Below are 23,141 nucleotides of genomic sequence, written 5' to 3'. Positions count from 1 at the left end.
AATTCAGGATTTTAAGGTTGTGGGTTCCCAAAAAAATAAATTACAACAACGACAACAATATACCCAGTGTAATGTCAAAAAAATCAAAAGCAGATTAACAAAGGAAATGAGGGGCAAACCAAAAGAGAAAAGAGAAAAACGTGGATTTGAATTACTAGTGTGCTTGCGTTTTGCTGGAAAAAAAGAAAAAAAAGAAGAAGCAAAATTGAACTTAAAAAATGAGTCCAGCGGGAATAGATCCCGCTCACTGCTGGACGATTAGAGCCCCAGGTTTCCCCTCTTTGCCGTTAAACCCTACAATTATTTAGTTATAGGTTCCGAACTAAAAATACTTATACTTTACTATATTTTTCAGTATAATAATAGGACCTACATTAGCGGATGTGGGTTCCCGAGAATCCACACCCGCTACTGTAGATCCGCCCCTGACTCCAATGGCAGCAAACAACGCCAATTTTCATCTTTGTAGCAGCGAGCCGCAAGTTTCATATGGGAACGGGACACGTGTTTTTCCCTTTTTTGGCTCACCACTTCTCATTTCTAAGATGCAGGCAGAACACTGTTTTAACTTTATAATAATACAGTTAAAATGTTAAATAGCCATATTTTTACCCTCAAAGGTGTTCATAATACCACGTGGTTAAGGAATAGAGCTGCAGAAATATTCCTAAAACTTTTTAAGATTCCAGGAACATGGCATCAGCTTTAGAAGGAATGAAAAAAACCTTTGAAAGATTTGATTCCTTATTAGATTTTCGTCTCTTCATTCATATCCCAGTAAGTTACTGAAAGTAAAAGCCTTGTCATGCCTATGAAAATGTTCGGGACATGAATGTAAAAATACATAAATTATGAAAAAAGTTAAGAAATTTTTTTTAAATTACATTCTAAAAGATATTTTTATGTATAAAATAATTTTAAAATAGTAAACATATAATCGGGTCGGTTTCGGTTCGGTTTAACCTTTTTTAGTTAAAACCAAACCAACCTTATAATGTCGGCTTTTTTTTTTTTCAACATCAAACCCAATCACTATGGTTCGGTTTGGTGCCACTGATTGATTTGTTTTGTACAGCCCTAAATGCACGCGGTTTGTGACAAAGAATTACAGCCCTAATTGGAAGTTATGCACACGGAGTAACCAATGGTTCGGTAACCGTGGGGCCCAAAAAAGTACTATTCTAAGTGGGCCCACTATGGAATTTGGTTCTGATGACGTGGCACGTTTAAGTCCCATACTAAGTGCCAGAGCTTGTACTCTTTCCCCTTTTTTTTTTTTTTTTTTTTTTTTTTGGGCTAGAACTAAAATTTAGTTGGTCAATTTAAATTACCATTTTGCTGATATGACGTCAAAAATTTATGAAGTGTAACATGCTGCTTATATGACCGCGTCACAACAACTTGCCACTATTTAATTACAATTAATTAATATTAATAGTACTGCTTATCATTTTAAAATTTGGATCAACAAATTTAACGAAAAAAATGTTTTTTCAAAGGAAAGAAATTAGTACAGGATTCAATCAAATTAGATGCACCGTTTCACCGGTGATTTGATTGTATTTCATTTCTAGTTGTTCAATACTTGAATAATGATATTCTGTACTTATGAAGAGTCATTTGACCTTGAATGATTTTTTCGAGATTTTTTTGAATCTTTCGATAAGTATATTTTTAAAATGTCGTAGGCGGTCCGCGACTTAAGTAGCACAAAATAAAAAGTTGTCTGCATTAGTGCAAAAAAAAAAAAAATTCATTAGTAGTATTCATAAACAACACTTTTGGCCTTTCCGCGAGAGTAAAGCAATGGCCCAAACCTCATACTTTGGGCAAAAGATTAGTCGTATTTCAAAATTCTAAAATATCAATATTTTATATAAAACTTAATATCTTTTTTTGCGTACATACAAGTTCATTCAACGTTTGGATCGTCGTTTTAGGGGTTCTAAAGTGCATTTTGGAAACTTGTAATATTTATAGGGTTTTGATTTAAGTGTTTTAATAATAATTCATCCAATACGAGGTTTATACTAATTAAAAAATAATTCATTCCATTTAATTACAATACTAATTCAAAGCAATACAATAATAAATTACAATTACAATAACAATACAATTTTCTAGAGGCTGTTACTTGAGACGTGCTTGTACTACCACGGCCTTGTTGCCCGCACGAACTATAGAGCACTTGCGAGTAAGTTCTTTCACTATTTGATTGGGTCCCTAAGTTAATGCCCAATTTTCTAATGTAATCCTTGTTAGCAACCATCGAAAACGGCTCGTTTGGCCAATAAGCTTCATTACCAAGTGGGTGGAATTAGCTGGAATATGCTCTAAGGTAACTGTGGACCTTGTATTCCCTCGCCTAATTTGTTACCGTTTTTCTCATTCTCTCGAAGCACTCGGCGATGAGAACACGACATGTGATGTCTATACATCTCACGCGATCGGGCGCGTGATAAGAATCCTAAACTAAGGGTTTTCATTCCTAAAATATAAAGATGAGTTAAATAATTAACAATTAGTTAGGATACAATTAGTATAAATAATTAATAAATAAACAAATAACTAACAAATCAAATAATTAACAAGTTATTATCATATATTTAATAAATAAACAATTAAGTAACTAATCAAAAAATTAATAAATTATTATCGTATATTTAACAAATAAACAATTAATTAACTAATGAAACAAAACAATTAAGAAATTATTAACAAATAAACAATTGGCTTAGCAAAAACAAAATAAATAATTAGCCGATCTTTGAAATAGCTAGTAACAATTAATAAATACTTAAGTCGCTAATCCAATAATTAACAAATACTAAATAAACAAGCAATAAATAATTAACTAATTAACAATAGATAAACAAATAAAAAAAAAAAAAAAAAACCAAAAAATGGGCAGTCCCAACAGTGCAAAAAAAGAAAAGGAAAATTTCCACCACGGTAAAAATGACCATGCTTAGATAATAATATATATTAACAATGTAATAGAAAATTTGTAGTGAAATACCTAGATTGAAGCATTTTGAAATGTGTTATACGAACCAAATTATAGTTTTAAGGGGGTTGGGACCCTTTGATTAATGGCATGGGAGAGGGAACGTTCAAGATGAGGGGGGGCTGGTGACTTTCGATGAAAGTGAAATTTTGCACTTTGGTCATTTCTGCGTGAAATCTTATTAATGGAATTTTTTTTTTTTTTTTTTGCGTCTTGTCTTCTTAATACTCCTCAACATCATAAACAACAAGTAAAGCAATGGCCCAAACCTCTTGTGACATTTAATGGTCTATACAAGTTCATTCATGACTCATTCGATGACACATAATCTTCAAATAATTTCTGGAGTGCAAGCAAGATAGCAACATTTTTTTATGTTCGAATTGTCATAAAAATTTCTCCTAGAAATTTCCCTTTTAATGACGATACGTAATTTTTGAGTAATTTGATAGTATTAGAACTTCTTTATGGTGTCTATACATCTCAATTAAAGTACTACCATAGTGCTGATATGACGTCAAAAATTTCCAAAGTGTACCATGCTACTGATATGACGGCGTCACACCAACTTGCTGGTATTTAATTACTCTTAGTTAAAGTACTACTTATCATTTAAAATTTGAATCAACAAATTTAATAAAAAATCGTTCTTTCCAAAGGAAAATAAATTATTCATAAGTCGAACCAAATTAGATGCATCATTTCATTGGTGACTTTGATTGTATTTCATTTCTAGTCGTTTGAATACTTGAATAATGGTATTTTGTACTTATGGAGAGTCATTTGACCTTGTACAATTTTTTTGAGATTTTTCGAGTCTTTCGATAAGTACATTTTTAAGATGTCGTAGGCTCAACGTCATAGACAACAAGTAAAGCAATAGCCCAACTAATGACCTATAAAAGTTCATTCATGACTCCTTCTGACGACACATAATCGTCACATAATTTCTGGAGAGAATTTTTTTTTTGTATGTTCGAATTGCCATAAAAAAATTCTCCTAAAAATTTTCTTTTAATGAAGACATGTTATTTTTTTGGTAACCTGATAGTATACGAACTTCTTTACACTATCTATACATATAAATTATAAACTCATATATTACATAGAGAAAGGGTGGCAAGAGGAGGATAAATTGATGTGATAAAAGCCAATATGAAAAACTTCATTAAAAACATCATTATAATGGTACAAGCAAATGCATTAAGAGGCCGGAAAAGCGAAACACAATTAGGTACAACACTCGAAAACCATACAGGGATTTTTATGAAGTGATACAAATAGTTTCGTGATTAAGGAATAATGGCATAATTGCCAGAATTTTGGACTTTCTTAAGCTGAATTATATTAATGGCAGTTATAATGATCATAAGGAGCAAACCAATGAAAGAAGCAATAATAGCTCCTTCACCATGGCTACAAAATGTATCAAAGTTGTCACAAATTTTATTCCATCTTGCATGAGAGTTCCCATCTCTACCAAGCTGCCCCATAAAAGCTGCTGCAGTTGCCCCACCAGAGACTAATGCCACATATATCTACCGTACAAGAGATTAATTAATCCAATTGAACAATTTAAGAATTATAAAGATGGGTGAATAATTAGTGGTTAATTAATTGATTAATTACCATGTCTAGGATTCCAATCACATAAAAACGCAGTCCCTTGTAATCATATTTGCTTCCAACAAAACAAGATGCTAACATCAGCAAGTTATGGAGACTGCATAATCCGTTTGCTACCACAAAGAACCTGCATCCACAAATTAATTTAACCATCCTGACTATATTTTTTTGTTGTTGTAATATGAGCAATTGAAATGGTTCAAATATATCCGACGTGACTTTAATAGTTAGGTGTGAGGGATATATTTGAACCTTTTAATTGATCAGGGGTATATTTAAGACAAAAAATAATGTTTGGGTTCCAATGAGCCAATAGGTTAATTAACGAAGGACGCTATTAGTCAAATCACAAACGTTAGGAACATTTTTAGCCTTTTCCGTACTTTATATGATTAGAGAATTAGATTTTGCTTTGTAAGAACCACGAGGTCTTTGTTTCTTATTTAGCAGAGGCAAAAACACTACGTGATTTCTTGTCATCTGTCCAAACTTTGGTAGATAGAGTTACCTGGAATTTGTGTTGATGGGAGATAGCAGGTACCTCGTAGAATTAATCAAAATGTGCACAAATTGAACCGAACACCACGATTATTTTAAAAAAAGATAATTAGCAGAAAGGGCTTACACAAAAGCTGGAGTGTGCTGGAACTTAGCCTTGAGGGTGGCTTGAATAGTATTGGTACCAATAGTGGCAACAACAAAAGTTTTCTCTTGCTTATTAAGTGCCATAACCAATGTCGCTGAAATTGTTGCACCAAATGCCAATAACCTCAACAATGGCATCACCCATTTACAATAATCCATAGGCTTAGTAATGTTGTTATTTTCCCCTACTGCTGGTTTTTGTCCATTTCCTTCTTGAGCCATTTTGTATGTTTGTCTTGCTCTTACTGACAGTTGATTCGTTTATATAAAGAGAGCAATTGGCCTTTCTTTCACTCGTATTATTTTACCTTTTTTGTTGTTGTCATCAAATTAGGTTAATCAGTTGGTGGGAAATATGGAAGGCTTTTGGGTGAAGTATGCAACAAGTTTAGACATGATCTTTGAGTAGGTATATTATGCACGCAAAATTGAGATTAAAATCAACTTCAACTTGGCCTTTGTGAGAAATATTTTACCATAATACTTTAGTTGTTCGACAAAATTATAAAATTCACGAGAATATTATACACACTACAAAAAAATGAGTAATTTGCGGAGGTTGAAAGTTGCAATTCGCAGAGATTTTAGCTTCCTCTAGCAACTAGCGAAGGCTAAAACCTCCGCGAATTGCAACTTTTAACCTCCGCAAATTACTCATTTTTTTGTTTTACATCTTCCTGCACCTTCCACAAAACAGTAAGTTTTGATTATTCAACAATTAATTAGGCCTTGAGTGGAGGAATAAAGAAGCTATTTTACCATCTTTTCTTTGAGTAACATACACAAGTTTTCAACCTCAAGAAGAAACCAAAGTAGTTGGACTAGAAGAAGACAAATTTTGGCGTGGGGTAGGGGAATTAAAAAAGAAAGATTCCCCCCATCCTTGACATTCTCATATTTTAACCATTCATGTTAATCAAAGACAAATCCAGGACAAGTTCTGCAAGTTCAACCGAAACCATTACACACATACGCAAAAGGGCAAAAATGTATACACATAATAAAAATCACTCACATTCGGAACCCACTAATTCTAAATCCTGAATTCGCCTCTTAAAGCAAGGCGTTAAGACACTAAAGGCTCATGGTATATGGTCATATACATACATTAATACAATGGCATACAAGGTACACAACAATATTCTTTACTTATGACACTGGGCATATTCACGCCACAAATCTAATGTGTGGTCATCAATTACAGACTCCAAACAATCATCACAATCACTGCAGCCTCAACCGCCCAAATAATATTCAAAATGTTATAGAAAAATAAGGGTGTGGCTGTAGTATTAACACTAAACACTACCATATTTATATGCACCGGCTGTCTTTATATTCATCTTTCCAAATGATGTGAGCAAAACTCTCAATCGTTTGTCCACAGACAGCAGATTTAACTGAGAAGCTATGAAGTCGTCGTGACACCGACAACTACATTGCTCACCTAGAAATGTAAAACAGTATCGTTAATGATAAGGCGGATAAATTGAGAGTGAAGAAACCAAGAAGATTAAATAAAAAAGAGGTTAAACATGACGGAACTTACCAACTTGCCACTCTCATCGACAGACATTGGGTTTTGAACGACTACAGTTTGATTTTGAGAACGAGCCTTGGCCTAATGCAGATATGAACACATTTCAGAAATTAAAGTTTAGTCAAATTAGAAAATTGTAAGGAAGAAAGGAACGCGTGGCTGACTTGTGAACTCACATTTGAAGAGGATCCTGAAGCAGGGGTAGCAGTGCCATTAGGAGTGTTCACAGGTACATGGGCTCTTCCATCTCCTGCCTGCAGAGAGATGCACATAAAAACACATGAAAACTGAACCTTATCACAATCAGGTAAGCATGCAAATAGCCTAAGCGATCAATTAGTAACTTAAATGACCTGATTTTGGCTAAAGCTTAACAAGCACGAGAGAAATCAATGACTAGCATGTTTACAGTTTTCACATCTCTTTTGGCAGCTTTGCTTCCTTACCCACCCCCTACTCCCCACCCCTTCCTTTTTTTTTTTTCCTTCCACAATCTGTTATATCAATAACTTCTGAGCTTTTGCAGCTAAAAATTCAAAACAGGTTCGCATTTAAGTAGCTGGTGACGCTGACATCACAAGCTCAAGATCATAAATCTCTACACGAGAATATGATACAAACTTCCCTTCCAACATAAGCTTCTCCATTAAACTTCCACAAGGATTAAAACCACTCTGATACTTTCCTTCAAGTAAAGTGCTCAAAATATGTCAATGATTTTCAATTTAGGGTGTGTTTGGTATGACGAAAAATGTTTCCCTATTTTCCCTTGTTTGGTTGCACTAAATATTTTGGAAAATGTTTTCCTTAAAATTTTGAGGGAAAACATTTTCCAAAACAATAAAAACACACCAACGGCATCCCCAACTCACCCCTTACTAACACCCCCCCCCCCAATATACCCTCACCCCCTCTACCCCCACCACCAGAAGCTGCACTCTGATTTCAAAAACCTCATCGTGTTTTGCTTTGAATATTTGCAAGTGTTCTTAAAATCACATTTTCCAACTTGCGTACCAAACACAAGAAAATGAGTAGGAAAATCACTTATTTTCCGAGAAAATATTTTCTTGGAAAACATTTTCCGTCATACCAAACACACCCTTAATCTACTTGCTTTACAGCCCATGATATGAACTATGAAGCAAGGTTAATCGCCTTTTTTGACTGATTCCTAGTTCCTACAGGTTCAGACTATAAGTGGATAAGGAAACCAGAATAAGAGCAGCTTAAACAGAGATAAACCCAACCCATCTCCCTGAGTCTCAATGGCTCTAGGATTGGCTATTTGGAAGCACCAAAAACAACATGTTTACTGTGTTAATTATTCCCTTCTTATCTCCTTCAATTCTGATCATTCTAATCTCCATAAATCTTGTACTATTTACATAGAAGGCTTAACATTGTGATTTTAATTGATTAGCAGCACCCTAATGCAATATAGTAAAAACTTATCAACACCTGGTGTTTACACCAACCAATGAATGCAAGACTTGTCTTTCATACACACATTTTATTACTTATCTACAGTTAAGTGATATATATTCCCACTTCAAATTGTGATTAAACTGTATCAATATGGTAGTTGGTTATTTTCTGATCCTAACAAGGTAGGTAAATATTCTACTACTCACTAAATACAAAATATTTTAGGGAGTATTACAAGATATGACACATCGAATCTGGTCAATATTTTTGTGAGCTCATGCAAAGCTCGTCCCAAAAAAAAAAAAAAAAAAAAAGCAGATTCTTTATAATGAATTTTCCACAGTAGATATCATTGAAATGGCAGCACATGAAAAGACGATACAACATTAAATAAGTTCAAGCAGACTAAAATCTGGAAATAATCCTTTCAAAGAAGCCCCTCCTCTCAAGTTAGAAAAAGAGGCCTAACTAAATGAACACACCCTTTCTCTGTCTGTGTGTGCCTGTGTCTGCTTTGGATAAAGCTAAATAAACACCCTTTGTTTAGAGATTTTCATAGACAAATTAGCAACAGGAAATATTGAAACATACTCCATTGTGTTTTTTTTTTTTTTTTTTTGTAAACTACTGCATTGAATAGAATTCTCATTACCAAAAGCATAATCTTAAAATCCTTTCCTCTTTCTTTTTGTGTTTTTTCATTTATTTTTAGTAACTGTGCAGGTTCATCTGCATAGAAAGATACAGTAAACTATAAAGACGAAGCATCAGCTAAAATTTTCACCAAAGATCAAAAAGAAAAATGAATCATCATACTCACATTAACATTGGTGATATAATGGCATACTGCACATTTAACCGATGGAGCTCCACATGGATACATCAGCATCATACGGCAGTTCCCGCAGTAGACGTGAGCAAACTGGTTAGGACCTGAAGATCGACAGCACAATTACATGTCGTCCAGGATATTCTTCGAAACAAAATTGGCACATGAAAAACAGGGGAGCCAGAAACCTAAGAGCTATATAAGGTACAAAACCCTCAAAAAGGAACTCATCTAGTTCTTTACCTTTCAAAATTTTACTGAAAGAGAGAACATCCTAAGAGCTATATAAGGTACAAAACCCTCAAAAAGGAACTCTTTCTTTACCTTTCAAAATTTTACTGAAAGAGAGAACATGCGAACTTTTTAGGCATAATCCCCTTAATTCAATGTGTCAGAGATAACTATCTCATCTTACACACCTTTCTTTACAGCTTAGCTCTAGTAAAAAGGCAACTGATTTTGCACATAACATTACAGTTTTTAGCACGGTCAACCTACAAATGTTGTTGCTTTCAGGACCACCATCAAACTTCAAATCACGTAACTTCTGACCAAGGGCAAAATGAAAAAAAGATATTCCCAGCACTATAAACAAGATAGAAGACCTAGGGGGAAACAAAACTATTGAGTTTGGACAGGAAAGAGCACAGTTTACCATACACCCACTTGATTGCTCATGTACACATTCCAATATAATTTCATAAAACCACAAAAAACGCATATAAAAAGACTGATGTATAAGAACGTGTGCTTGGAGAAAAATGCATACACCAAGTTCTCTCCACCAACTACTAGTCATAACTAAGTTCACCACGCTAATTATAAGTGTGCTGTAAAATGAAGCTGATATGACCAATAAGTAAAGCTGATGAGAAGATATAACAGTCGATGAGATATATCTTTTGTGAGCTGGCTACTAGTTTACAAAGAGCACCAGTAATATGCTGACTCGTTATTATGAGGAACTACCAAACTCAAGAGATATCCATTGTAGTTACACCTACCTATCAGGCAAGACTTCTGATTAAATTGTGCCCGCGATTAGAAAAAAACATTATACAAGCAAAGAATATGACGCTTTTGGTGATCCCATAATCATATGCCACTAAATCTGACGAATACATAGATTTATACAGCTCCCTTCCCCCAGGCAAAAGTTCAAAGGGCTATAAAGTTGCAAATTTAAGCTGGGACCACACTCTAAACTCATTACATAGTTCGACTAAAAACACGACCATACTGAGATGTTCATTTATGTAACACATAGTTACATCATCAAAATAATGTGACGGTCCCAACAAAAAAGTGCAATGTTAAACAAGAAGTAAAGAAGAAAGATCTCATATGATAAAATAAAACAACTCAAGTCAAAGCTTAAGCGGATAGTATCAAAAGCTAGATTTCATATTACGCTCAAAGGAAGGAAACATTGCATTCCAACAAAGAGATGCTAGATTTTCATAAGCAGACCAACTTTAGTCTCAGAAATCAAGAAAAGAGAAGTTATAAGCTGAACCTGGGACAAGGTTCACCGTATGACAGCAGGAGCATCTCACACTGGTCGCCCCATGTGGATGCATAAGTAATGTACGACAGCCTCCACATATCAGTTGAGCCATTTCCATTCCTGAGAAAGGTCAGAATTTAAGCAACACATTCAAGTAACAGAACAAAACAACAACAACTACGCCTCAATCCATGTCAAGGCAAAATAACAACAATAACTATATACACCTCAATCCCAATAGATCATGCACCGAGCCTCCCAAAAATCTAGCCCCCTCTACGGCATTATTTTACAATGTCACCATTAAGCATTAATATTAGATATACTCACAACAACAACAACATACCCAATGTGATCCCACAAGGGAGGTCTGGAGAGAGTGAGGTGTACGCAGACCTTACCCCTACCTTTGTCGGTAGAGAGGTTGTTCCCGATAGACCCTCGGCTCAAGAAAAACGTTTTACAAAACAGGTTTGAAAAAATACAAAAATAAAGAAGCTATGATGAAAATATCAAAGAAAAGAAAAATATTAACAATGGAAATAGTAAAGATAACCAAAGTGAAAGATACAACAGTAGTACAACAATTGACGAATAAGATAACGATAGAATAACAACAACAATAATGGTAAGGAGAAGAGGGAGCAAACCAGGTGCTCTAAACTACAACCATGCCCCCCCCCCCCCCCCCCCACACACACACACACACACAAAAAAAAAACACACACCCCCCCGAAAAGAGAAAAATCGCTCAACTACCTACTAACCTTCTACCCTAATCCTCGACCTCCATGCTTTCCTATTAGATATGTTTAAAATATTTAAATACACTAATTTTCTTTCCTAACAACAATCTTCTTGCAACAACACTTATCATCAAGATTGTGGGTGTGGGTGTGGGTGTGCGTGTGCGTGAGGGGGAAGGGGGGGGGGGGTTCAATCCAAATAATTACCCCACAAGTATGAAGATAATGTTCTTGTAACAGCATGAGAATAGAGAAAAGAAGAGATACCAGGAGGTGGGACAGGGGTGAGCGCGTTGCACACTGCACAGCAGACATTAGAAGCTCCTCTGGGATAAAGAAGCATTGTCCTACACCCACTGCACATCAACTGACTCTGCATATCTGCACAACCAAAAATATTAAACAAATAGCCATGTCCAAGCTCACATACTAAATTGAGAACTAATCTAAGGATCCATCCTGATCAAATAATAGTCCTACACACTTTTCTAAAAACAAACTTTGGCCTAAGGCCTAACAATTAAGGTGGATGTGCTGAGACAAAAAGGTTTCACCTTTCAATCTGTTTGATTGTCAAATTCTCCCTGATTGTGTTAAATGAGCTAATTTCTGCCGATCAGCGAGGTAAATATATTCTTCCTGCTTGACAAAATGAAAGAGAATAATAAATACTTCAAACTAGGCCTAAGAATACAAAGCAAGGTCATTTCAGCTACAATTATTCATCCAATAGTTGAGTCTACAATTCTTCATTATTTTTCTCAGGATTCACATAAGTTTTTCATGCTAAGATGGGTCAAACACAAATCATATTGCTTAACCAAACACCAAAAAATCACCCATTTTTATCTCTATGGCAAGTGTCAATATCCAAATTCTTCCTTCCCACAAACCAAAAATTATCCACAATCAATTATATCCAAACACAAAGAATCATAAACAATGTACAAATTCAACAATCAGGATAGGAAAAGAAGATTTACCATGTTTACCCTACCAAATAAAAGGAATAAAAAAACAATAAATCGAAGAAAAAAAAAGCAATTTTCTTTTACCAGTCAATGAAGAACAAATCTGAAAAATAGGGTACCCCTTTATTATATTTTTCCCACACAAAAAAAAAAAAAAAAACTAAAGTAAAGGGTACTTGAAATTGTCTGAATATGGGTTGTAATTGAAATTGAAATCTGAGCTAAAATTTGGTCAAAAATTGGGTATTTTCAAGATTTGAAGATTTCGAATGATGGGCTTTTTGGATATGTTTCCTACATCTCCTTTACCTTTGTTTTTTTCTGTTTTTTTTTTTTTTTTTTCTTATTATTAATTCTTCAACTCTTTTATCCGTTAAATGTTGGGAATAAATGCTTTTTTTTTTTTTTTTTTACCTTTCTTGAAATGAAATATACAATAATTAATTATTATTTAATGTATACAGTAGGAAAAAGAATAAGAAAAGGCTTTTGAAAAGGAATAGACAGAGTATTTGTGGAAATTAGAAACTTACTTACCTTTACTTAATCCAAAACGCGTGAACTTTTCTTTTCTAATAGTAGACGCGAAGAAGATTTCTACATTCTACATAAGAAATTTAAAAAATCAGAAGAGATAGAACCGACTGACAGGCGTCTATACAAAAAATAAATGACGGTGATAAATTAATTTTATCACAATTCTTATTCTTTTTTTTCGCCCACGGTGTCCGATATGAGTCCGATTAAATTTGAAGTCGCGCCAAAAAGTCACACATTCGGATAAAATACTCCCTAACAATGACATATCACAATTCAAACTATTAAGGGTTAAGGGTCCCTAACAATGACAGGTCACAATTCAAACTATTAAGGGTTAAGGGTTGTGGTGGAATGAATAAAAGTACCTTCACCCTTGATAAGAAGTTTCGATCTCGAGCATTGAGAATTAAAAAATTTGATAGAAAACACTTTTCCTTACATGAATTTTATGCAGCGCAAATCTAAATTAATCAGAATTATAAAATAACACCGAATAAAAATCAAAAAAGAAATTAGAAGTAAAACTCCCCAACCATCAAAAATAAACTGTTGGACATCAAAAATGCTATTTTATGGAGGAAGGCTAAAACTGATCAAAGCTATTATTTTTGGAGTACAATAGTACTGGGCTCAAATATTCCTACTAGCAAAGAAGGTGCTGAAAATGATTGAAGCCACTTGTAGATGATTCCTTTGGACAGGTACATTCATTATTTCTAAGAAAGCATTTGGTGTCATGGGAGAAAATTTGTATGCCCCATGCTACTGGGGGCTAAATGTACTGAACCTCTATCACTGAAACAAAGCAGTTATGGCTAAACATCTATGGTAAGTAGCAATGAAGAAAGACTGTCTTTGGATTAGGTGGGTTCACTCTTACTACATAAAGAACCAGGTTGTGGATTCTATGCCAATACCCAAGAATGCAGCCTGGGTTGTGAGGAAGATATTTGGACTTAGAAGTCTCATTACAGAACTTCAGCATATGCAAGGTGACTTGACCTCTAGATTGACTCAAATGCAGACACTTGGTGTAAGATTTAGCATTAAGAAGTTGTACCAGTTACTTAGTCCCCAGTTCCAGAGGGTCCCTTGGAAGAGTTTGATTATGCAGTCACACTTGCACCCCAGATTCAAGTTCAATTTATGGCTTGCTGCTCATGGTAGACTGCCTACTGTGGATAGGCTGCAGAAAATTGAAATTCAAGTACCTCAAACATGTGTATTCTGTGGTTTAGCTGATGAACTGTTTGAGCATTTGTTTTTTGATTGCCCTTATGCTAAAGGTATTTGGTCTAGACTCCTGTCATGGCATGGACATCCCAGGCAAATCACTACTTGGCAGGCTGAGGTACAATGGGTGAACATATGTGCCAAAAGGAAAACTGGACATTGGGCAATTGTTTCATGTGTCTTTGGTATGATGGTATACTTGATTTGGAGAGACAGGAATAAGCTTAGGTTTCAGGGTGGAAGCAGTTCACCAGACAGACTTTGTAAAGAGATTGCAGTCCATATACACACCAGAAGCAGCTTATTTCCCAACTAGCAGAGTCATCTTGCATCATTGAACTCTTTTCCATACCTTGTAGCTAGGTTCTGATGTATTTGTCCATGCTTAATACTAGCTAATTTTGACGTGTATAGGTTATTGTCATAAATAGACTAGGAGTTGGTCAGCAACTTCCTGGCTTGTAAAGAACAATTTGGTTGAAATACAAGAACTGTTTACCAATAAAAAAAACTCTCCAATCAAGCCAATGGATTGGAGTCTCAAATGCTACAATTGATAGACTAGACAAATATATCACAGCATCGTATCAATCACATGGAATTGATAAAAAGAAATGACTTACTTTCTCATCATAAGGAGATTTTTTCTTTTTCCAACTTCAACCTTTTTACCGTTAGTGTAGGCTCCCCTTTCTTTCATTTTTTTTCTTTTTTTGTGGTTATCACTGACATGGCAAACGCCCTTTTTATTTTTATTTTTTTATTTTGAAGATAATTTTATTCATTCCACCACAACTCTTAATAGTTGATTCATCATTTGAATATTTGCATTATACCCGTCAAAAGATTCGGGCCAAACCGGAACATTATATTGTTTTGTAGTTTTTTCTTTCTAATCTACTCTAGCCTCTAAAAAAAAAAAATTTAAAACATTCATAGCGTTGCTATCCAATGAGCGGCGGTTATCTCTAAGTTACTGTCTTCTCTGGTTAAATTCGTTTTCTGACATTACTGTTGAAACTGAAACATTTAGCATTTCTTGAGCCATAATGGAGAGAATAAGATATTATAGCCTTGCTTTGTTCCTTCACCATTCCAAAATGCAAACGTTATTTGTGGGAAGCTGCATCATATGAGCTCGTTCAAGTTCCTACTATTATTTTATTGTGAAGTAGATATTTCAGACCAAATATCTAGACCTGCCAAATATTATTTTTTAAGAGTGCCACATGAGACAAGGTTAGTGTTGAAGCATCAAGTAGTGCAACACAATGATTACTTTGAAGTCCAATCGAATTGCAAATATTTGTCTGTGTTGTTAAAATATTTGTGTTGTTAAAATGTTCATAAGTCTCGCCGAATTGTTATGACTTTTTGGTTTTTTCATTATAGTTATCTTGCTAAAGAGGCTATTTGAACGGATAAGTGTGGACTATGAAGAAATGTAGATGAATTAGAATTGTTGGACATCAGATGCTCGTTAATGCGTATCGTATCTTTTCAGTAAAGCATAGCCATCTTCATGAATACCAGCTATACTACTTGAGGAATTCTTTCAGTAGTATGGTTCACTCAGCTCACTTCCCTCTAGATTTTAAACATTTTCAATGAGAAACAATAGAGCAATTCTTGTTCAACAAGGTGCGTTGTGAATCTGCAATTTCCATTTTGATCAAACCACCCCCCAAAATCTATTTCAAATGTCTAAAAATTGGAACAAAGCCTCCAATACAAACAATTCCCAAATACCAATTCAGTCAAACAACGCCAAACAATAGACTCGTATTTTTTTTTTTTTTTAATCTTCTTCAACATTTGTTAATGACCAAAAATAAAGTTTTGAATTCTTCAAGCCAATCAGTGAAGCCTTAAACGAACGATTTAAGCATCTATAATAAATAGTCATATGATTTTTACAATAATCAACCATCATTTTGAGGAACGAGAGTTGGAGAACAAGCGGAAAATGAGGGAATAAAAATATCAACGATAATATATATAAAACAAAAAAAAAGAGCCTATTTTTGCAGCATATTAAAAAAAATGAGGACAAAAAATAAATAACAACATCGCAAGAAACCCGATCAATTTTCAAAGAAAAAACAGATACTTCTGTTAGAATTTCTAAAATTTGCACGATTGCCCTTTGTTGGGGGTGATCTTTAGTTTTTACCCCTCAATCTTTGACTTTAATTTTTGTCTTATTTCAAAATATCTCGAAGTTTTAGGTTCGAATCTCGGCTTAAATCATAAAAATAAAAAAAAATCGCAAGACAAGGCTTTGCAAAAAGTTATAAACACGTGATTTTTCTTAGCGCATCTAAAAATCTATACGATAGGGAGAACTTTCTTTGCAAGACAAACGTTTTAGTTATCTTTAAGAAAAGCGCTATGCAGCCTTGTTATCATAACTAAAAAATGCCTACATAAAGGCGAACTTTCTTTTAAGTCATAACTAAAGTTTTTTATAAGGTAAAGTACATGCGCTTGAGAAAAGTTTTACCATATAAGAGACTTTTAATATGCGCATAAGATAACTTTTTTACAAAGCCTTACCTTGTAATTCTTTTTACTAAGTGGGATTCGAATCCAAAATCTCAAAATATTTCTAATCAATTTTTGAAGCGAAAGACAAAACTTAAAGACCAGCAATTTGAGGGACAAAATTTAAAGATCACCCCAAATAAGGACAAAAAATGACATATGTTCAGGCTTATAAGCCTATCCAAACAGGCTCCAACACGTTTGCTTTTCTTTTTCTTTCTTTCTCGTACAATTTCCGAAAAACATTTCTCCAAAGTTGTCAAAACGGGTCCGAGAGGAAAAAAATAAAAGGAATAGTTCCCAAAACAAACTCAAATTTCGCCCAGAAAATAAAACCAATAGCAAACTACACAAATTGTAGTTTCTAATCCAAAAAATGCCAAAATAGAAAAAAAGATGTTGAAATTGCACGACTCACTTTACCAGGACCCATTAACCATTACGTTCCAAAAAGAATTGTAAGGAGATCCTTTGCAGGAAGCTTCCCAGAAAGAATAAAAAACATTCATCAAAACAATCAGTCTCCATACACTTTAACCCCTCAAGCCTCAATTTTCTCCATTTTGCCCCTTAAGCAGCTTTGAACCCTTTTCTGGTAAGTACCCATATCTGTTTTTGAGCTATTTTTGTTATTGTATACGCAATTCCAAGACTTTTAGTTGCTTTTGCTGAGTTAGAGAAGATTTTAATTGAAAACTGAGGATTATGGTTCTTGGGTAATTTGAATGTTTGTTGGTAAATGGAGAAATCTAATGGTTTTTTCATTAGAAAAAGTCCACGACTTCGTGGGGTGTTCAATATTGTATGTGCCCTAGTCCTAATGTTCATGTTTTACAACCGTGAAGACATTTTGGGCAATCCAATTTTAAGGAAGTCATCTTTAGTTTCTAGTCAGTGGCATAAAAGGAGTAATTTTGATGGCTATTCTTCACATACACGAGTGTTTCGTCGAGGTATGTTAGAAGTAAACGCGTCTGATGCTAATGATTTCGCGGTAAAACAGCCTCAGTTATGTGGAGGATTGTTTGATCATGTGGGGTTTAAGAGTAGTTGTGATTTCTTGAAAGCGAATCCGGATTGCTCGTCTGGAGGGTTCTTTGATTACTTAAAGTTTTATTATTGTAGTTGTAATGGGAGCGCGTGGGCGTATGTAGTATTTGGTGTTTGGCTTGCTGCATTGTTTTATCTTTTGGGTAACACTGCAGCTGATTACTTTTGTGGGTCATTGGAGAAACTGGCTAGCTTGTTGAAGCTATCTCCTACGGTTGCTGGAGTTGTTTTGCTCCCGCTTGGTAATGGTGCTCCGGATGTGTTTGCGAGTATTGCTGCGTTTGTAGGAAGTGGTGCTGGTGATGTTGGGCTTAACAGTGTTCTAGGTGGGGCTGTGTTTGTTACTTGCATTGTTGTAGGTGCTGTTTCTCTTTGTGTAGCTGATCAGGATGTTCAGGTTGACCGGAAATGCTTTATTAGGGATATTGCGTTTTTCATTGTGACGTTGATGGCGCTATTATTGATCTTGTTTGTTGGTGAGGTTAGTGTTGGAGCAACTATTGCATTTGTGTTGATCTATTTTGTTTATGCATTTGTTGTTGCTGCCAATGAGATTTTGACGAAGCATGCTCGGAAATTGAGATTGGATGTTGTTACCCCTTTGCTTCCTGTAAGAGGAAGTATGTTTTCTGAAGGGGCTCAGGAGGATGACTCTGTTTATAGCTCTTTGCTTGACGTTGAGACAGAAGACAACAGCATACAGTCACATGGTTCCTTGCCTCAGTGGATGTGGGCCTCCAACGTGGCAATATATTCTAATCAGTCAATGAAGGGGCATGATGGGGAAAGGCCTTTGTGGGGTTGGATTGACGAGGGTGTAGAAGACAACAGCCCGTCATTTTCATGCTCTCAGCTCTGTTCACTTCTAGAGTTGCCATTGACTGTGCCAAGACGATTAACAATTCCCTTAGTCGAGGAGGAAACTTGGTCGAAACCATATGCTGTAGGCAGTGCTGCTTTAGCTCCCGTTCTTCTTGCAGCTTTATGGAATACTCAAGACGATGTGGGTTACCTAGGCAGCAGAATTGCTATAGTTCTTGGCATTTCTGTTGGTTGCACATTGGGTATTCTTGCATACAAGTACACAAGAGGTGACCGTCCACCTCAGAGATTTTCTCTTCCATGGGTTTTAGGGGGTTTTATTATGAGTATCGTTTGGTTTTATATGATTGCAAATGAATTGGTGGCCCTGCTGGTTGGATTAGGTGTGGTACTGGGGGTTAATCCCTCGATTCTTGGGCTCACTGTTTTGGCTTGGGGGAATTCAATGGGTGATCTGGTCTCAAATGTTGCTTTGGCGATGAATGGTGGAGATGGTGTGCAGATTGCTTTATCTGGATGCTATGCGGGTCCCATGTTCAATACACTTATTGGGTTAGGAATCTCATTATTCCTCGGTGCGTGGTCAGAGAAACCTTCTTCTTTCATACTTCCACGGGACAGAAGTTTGTTTTACACCATATGTTTCCTCATGTTTGGTCTTCTATATGCCTTATTTGTTCTTCCCAAGAATGACATGCGCCCTAACAAGATGCTTGGTGTAGGCCTTATCATCATCTATGTGGTGTTTCTGTCTGTTAGGCTGAGCAGTGCGATGGGAATTCTTTCATTGTTTGGGCTTAGTGACTAGTTATTGCTAGTTCAAAAAGGTTGGCATGGAAATCATCTGGCACTGAGATTCAGATTGTCTTAATTGACTTGACTAGTGAGCTTCATTTGTATCTTCACCATGGGACAAAGTTCCATTATAAGGAGCTTGTTATGCCCATCAATGATGTATTCTTCTGTACAAATACTCATAAAGTAGGTGCTCTGCGACTCCTTTTCTTGAGCCGTCTCTGTGTTGCATAATCTCCATACTGTTTGTATTTCTGTAATAAAGTTCTGGTTGATAGAATAAAAAAATTTTCCCGGTGCAATAAGTTCTGAAAATAATTTGTTGATGGTATTTGTCTCGGTTAATGAGCAGCTAGATGCTGAGTTACCCGTTTCTCTGAAAAGATGGCAAGACAAGTTGTATTAATGAACAATCTGATCACCATTTCGTGTGGAGACATATGGTGCTGTGGGTTATAAAACGATTTTGTTTTGGGAGAATTGGTACTGGTTTTGTTTTGTGGAAAACAAATGTGACTGTTTTGATTTAATGTTTTATAAGCTTTGGGTTTGCTTTTGGGAGAATTGGTGTTTGGTTTCTTTTATTTGAAAATAATTCCATCATTGAAACTCTAAAACATTTCGAGCCTCTTATATGAGTGATGGATTACATTGACTAAATATCTTTATTTGGGAGAATTGGTGTTTGATTTCTTTTATTGGAAAATAACACTACTACTAAAACTCTAAAACATTTTCGAGCCTCTTATATGAGTGGTGGATTACATTGACTGAATATATTTGTTTGATGGTAATGGTAAATGTATTTTTAAAGAAATGGGTTTTATAGAAAAACTAAATGCAGTTGAAAATATAGAAAAAAGGTGGCTAAAGTGAAATTGAGTCCAAGCAAATAGTGACTAAGTTTTGTCACATTGTCAGAGTCGAGCGAATCCACTTTTTCAGAACTACAAAACAACCATGGTTTAAGGCTTGTAGTTTGATTTTAGTAAAACATGTTTTGTTTACGAAACCAAATTGGTTTGGTTTTTAACTAAACTTATGTTGGTTACCAGTGGTGTAGGCAATGAAGCTAGTGTGGAGTAGGTATGTGTTAGTGGCATCCTATTGCCGTATGAGGCCTCTTATTCTCGTCATATCAAGGGAGCATGGCTCTATTTCAGTCTCATGCTGACATGCTGTAGACGAGGCGTCCACTGAGGGGCTGCAGGATGTATTAGTTGAGGGAAGTGAAAATTTTGGTTCTGAGTTCTTTGGTTTTCCCATTAGTGCTATTGCTGCTTGCAAAGTACAATATGTCTCTGCTCTCCAGTGGTTTCATGCTCCAATGTGTGCTCATTAGTAGCTTCTTGAGGAATTTCATGGCTGTCTCTGCTCTCCAGTGGTTTCATGCTCAGTATAGCATTGTCAGTTGTTCCTGATTATACAAAAAGTATAACCTAGTGTCACAGTTGTTACCTTCTCAAAAAAAAAAAAAAAAGAAACTAGTGTCACAGTTTCTTTTTGTATCATGTAGTACGTCTTCGTTCCATGCTATTAATTGATTATCATGAGGTGTCCTCCTTAAGTGTTACAATAAACTGCAGTAGACAGCAACTTCGTGTTCGTCTCTTTTTTTCATTTCATTGATGAAGTTGTCTTTCTTGATCAGAGAATTGTTCTGGTAACTGTTCTAGCCATTGCAATTTGGCAGCATTATGCTGGTCTTTCTTTTGATAAATCAAGATTATTTTGTTGATATCCTGAGGTGTCCTCCTTAAGTGTTACAATAAACTGCAGTAGACAGCAACTTCGTGTTCGTCTCTTTTTTTCATTTCATTGATGAAGTTGTCTTTCTTGATCAGAGAATTGTTCTGCTAACTGTTCTAGCCATTGCAATTTGGCAGCATTATGCTGGTCTTTCTTTTGATAAATCAAGATTATTTTGTTGATATCACACCAAGTTCGAATTAAAAAAAATCTCAATATCCTGTATACTACCATGTAGGTGTGCTTGAAAAGGAGCATGCATATACAGGCTCTCTAACCCCACAACATAGGTAATGTCAGGTCGAGTGATAGTAAGATATGTAAGTTCTCCCAAATGTACAACTATGTGGGTGGCTCAAATACCATTACTACAAATCGTCCCTCGCCTGAACACACCCGAATATGCTTCATTACACCAAAAAGATATATGTAGTAAGGACATTTTGATACGTCCAATATCATTCTGCTATGAAATGATCTCCTATTCCTTTCCCCACATTTGGATACATCCTATGTCCTTCTCACTTCTGTAAATGATATTCTATTGTTTACATTCCATGTGTCCAGAAAAGGCATAGGTATGATCTGCCATGCTGCCCTTGTTGCCTTGTCTACTCCCTATGTGCTCCCACAAGTAGCAGTTGTACCTTTTTTCCCCGCAGCTTACTTCATATAACCATTGTTTGGGTCTGTAGTTGCTTTCTCTTACATTACAAATTTTTTCATTAAAGCTCACGATTTAATTGTGCTTTGGACTCAATTTCCAGCAGACTTTGACTCCTTTTACGAATTGCCTTTGATAACACCAGTATATGTCTTGGAGCATGCATGCATTGTCTAAGTAGCATCTCTCATATGTTTCTGTAGCCTGCACATGTTATTTAGTTAATTCTATAACCCACCAAGGTAGATGAAGACGAGAGTGTCATTTTAGAGATGTAAATGCAGCGCAGGTAGGATGTGATAAAAGACTGTTCCAAGTCCATGTAGAAGTAATTGGTCTCCATTTAAGGACGATAGAGGCAATTATAAAAGGAAAAGTTCCTACATGATTCTGAGTTTTTAACTTATTTTTAGTAGTATGCTTACATGGATAAAATATGAGCTGGAAAGAAAAAGCAAAAAACTAGATTCATGTCTGAAACTAGGACCAAAACTTTGCATCCAAGTAGCTTATACATTTAGACTGCAAATACTTGTCTTTTGATAAAGGAAACAGCTATCCATCTCTCCATTGGTGATTGTACAAGTGATATCTCCATTTTTCATCTCGGGTCCAGCAGGTAAAAACTTCTGCACGCTCTCAATTTTCTGCAAAATAATGTGTCTGGGTGATGGTCCGTTCCATTCTAATAGTGACAAGCTATTCAAAGAGAATTTGGGTTGTCCTTGTCCTCAGAATTCGACAGATATTGGTTCCATGTTGAGTTGTTACACACTTCAATTCTTGTTGCTCTTTATGCTTGGTGGATATGAGGTAGGAAAGGTTTGCGTACACTCTACCCTCCCTAGACCCCACCTATGGGATTCCCACCTATGGGATTGCACCGGGTATGTTGTTGCTGCTGCTGCTGTTGGAGCAGTATATGCCAGTGATTTCGACTAGCCTTGTATCTACATAGGTTATAGAAAGTATGGCGTAATGTTTCACAAGCATGAGTGTTAGGCATATATATATTTTGATAATTGATAAATCTGCTTTTTCCAGCTTCAAATTTTGTGGAAAATGGGTAGGCTTCTTTCCCCTTCTCCACTTATGATAAACACTGGACTTGATTCCCAGTACTACCTTTGCCGATAAATAAAGCTATAGGGGTGAGTTGTACTGCAGCTTGTTCTTATGCTTAGAAGTCTGCACTGGAACAGCCTCTCTACAGCGTAAGGTGCGTTAGCTCTATCTCTCAAACTCGTCCACAAAGTGGGATTTCATTGGGTATGTTGTTGTTGGGTGAGTTTTACTGCAGCATTGTCTTGTGCTTGTACCGGTTTTCTTTTACTGCCAATTGCTTTCAGATTCATGACTGAAACTTGTGGATGCTATTATCCGCAATCCAGTTGTTTTTATAAGTAGGCTCACCTTATCTTTGTCTCGGAACTGGCGTTGGTTAA

At 35.7% G+C, this 23,141-nt stretch overlaps 4 protein-coding genes across 5 annotated transcripts; 2 read left to right on the top strand and 2 right to left on the bottom strand.

The window, feature by feature from the left end:
* Positions 1–4,142: 4,142 nt before the first annotated feature.
* LOC132041610 (CASP-like protein 1B2) lies at positions 4,143–5,515 on the bottom strand. The gene is made up of 3 exons (XM_059432310.1): positions 5,259–5,515; positions 4,637–4,760; positions 4,143–4,545 (listed from the first exon to the last, which is right to left on the bottom strand). The coding sequence occupies exons 1-3, from the start codon at positions 5,498–5,500 to the stop codon at positions 4,300–4,302; spliced, it is 612 nt and encodes a 203-aa protein (XP_059288293.1). The 5' UTR covers positions 5,501–5,515; the 3' UTR covers positions 4,143–4,299.
* Positions 5,516–6,360: 845 nt separating this feature from the next.
* Positions 6,361–12,972, bottom strand: LOC132041618 (protein LSD1-like). 2 transcript variants are annotated; one of them, XM_059432325.1, is made up of 8 exons: positions 12,837–12,972; positions 11,883–11,967; positions 11,596–11,709; positions 10,592–10,702; positions 9,067–9,179; positions 6,995–7,072; positions 6,828–6,899; positions 6,361–6,725 (listed from the first exon to the last, which is right to left on the bottom strand). In XM_059432325.1, the coding sequence occupies exons 3-8, from the start codon at positions 11,705–11,707 to the stop codon at positions 6,687–6,689; spliced, it is 525 nt and encodes a 174-aa protein (XP_059288308.1). In that variant the 5' UTR covers positions 11,708–11,709; positions 11,883–11,967; positions 12,837–12,972; the 3' UTR covers positions 6,361–6,686. The 2 variants fall into 2 exon arrangements, with proteins under 2 accessions (XP_059288308.1, XP_059288301.1); XM_059432318.1 differs by lacking the exon at positions 12,837–12,972 and adding an exon at positions 12,384–12,655.
* A 705-nt stretch (positions 12,973–13,677) lies between these two features.
* LOC132047673 (uncharacterized) lies at positions 13,678–14,388 on the top strand. The gene has a single exon (XM_059438685.1). The coding sequence runs from the start codon at positions 13,678–13,680 to the stop codon at positions 14,386–14,388; it is 711 nt and encodes a 236-aa protein (XP_059294668.1).
* A 2,455-nt stretch (positions 14,389–16,843) lies between these two features.
* On the top strand, positions 16,844–20,767 carry LOC132041596 (cation/calcium exchanger 4-like). Its single transcript, XM_059432299.1, has 2 exons — positions 16,844–19,469; positions 20,339–20,767. Exon 1 carries the CDS (start codon positions 17,356–17,358, stop codon positions 19,294–19,296), a length of 1,941 nt encoding a protein of 646 aa, XP_059288282.1. The 5' UTR covers positions 16,844–17,355; the 3' UTR covers positions 19,297–19,469; positions 20,339–20,767.
* Positions 20,768–23,141: the final 2,374 nt, after the last annotated feature.

The sequence above is a fragment of the Lycium ferocissimum genome, chromosome 2, assembly GCF_029784015.1.
Source record: "Lycium ferocissimum isolate CSIRO_LF1 chromosome 2, AGI_CSIRO_Lferr_CH_V1, whole genome shotgun sequence".
In the NCBI taxonomy this organism is placed as follows: Eukaryota; Viridiplantae; Streptophyta; class Magnoliopsida; order Solanales; family Solanaceae; genus Lycium; species Lycium ferocissimum.
This window is presented reverse-complemented; position numbering and strand designations above follow the sequence as displayed.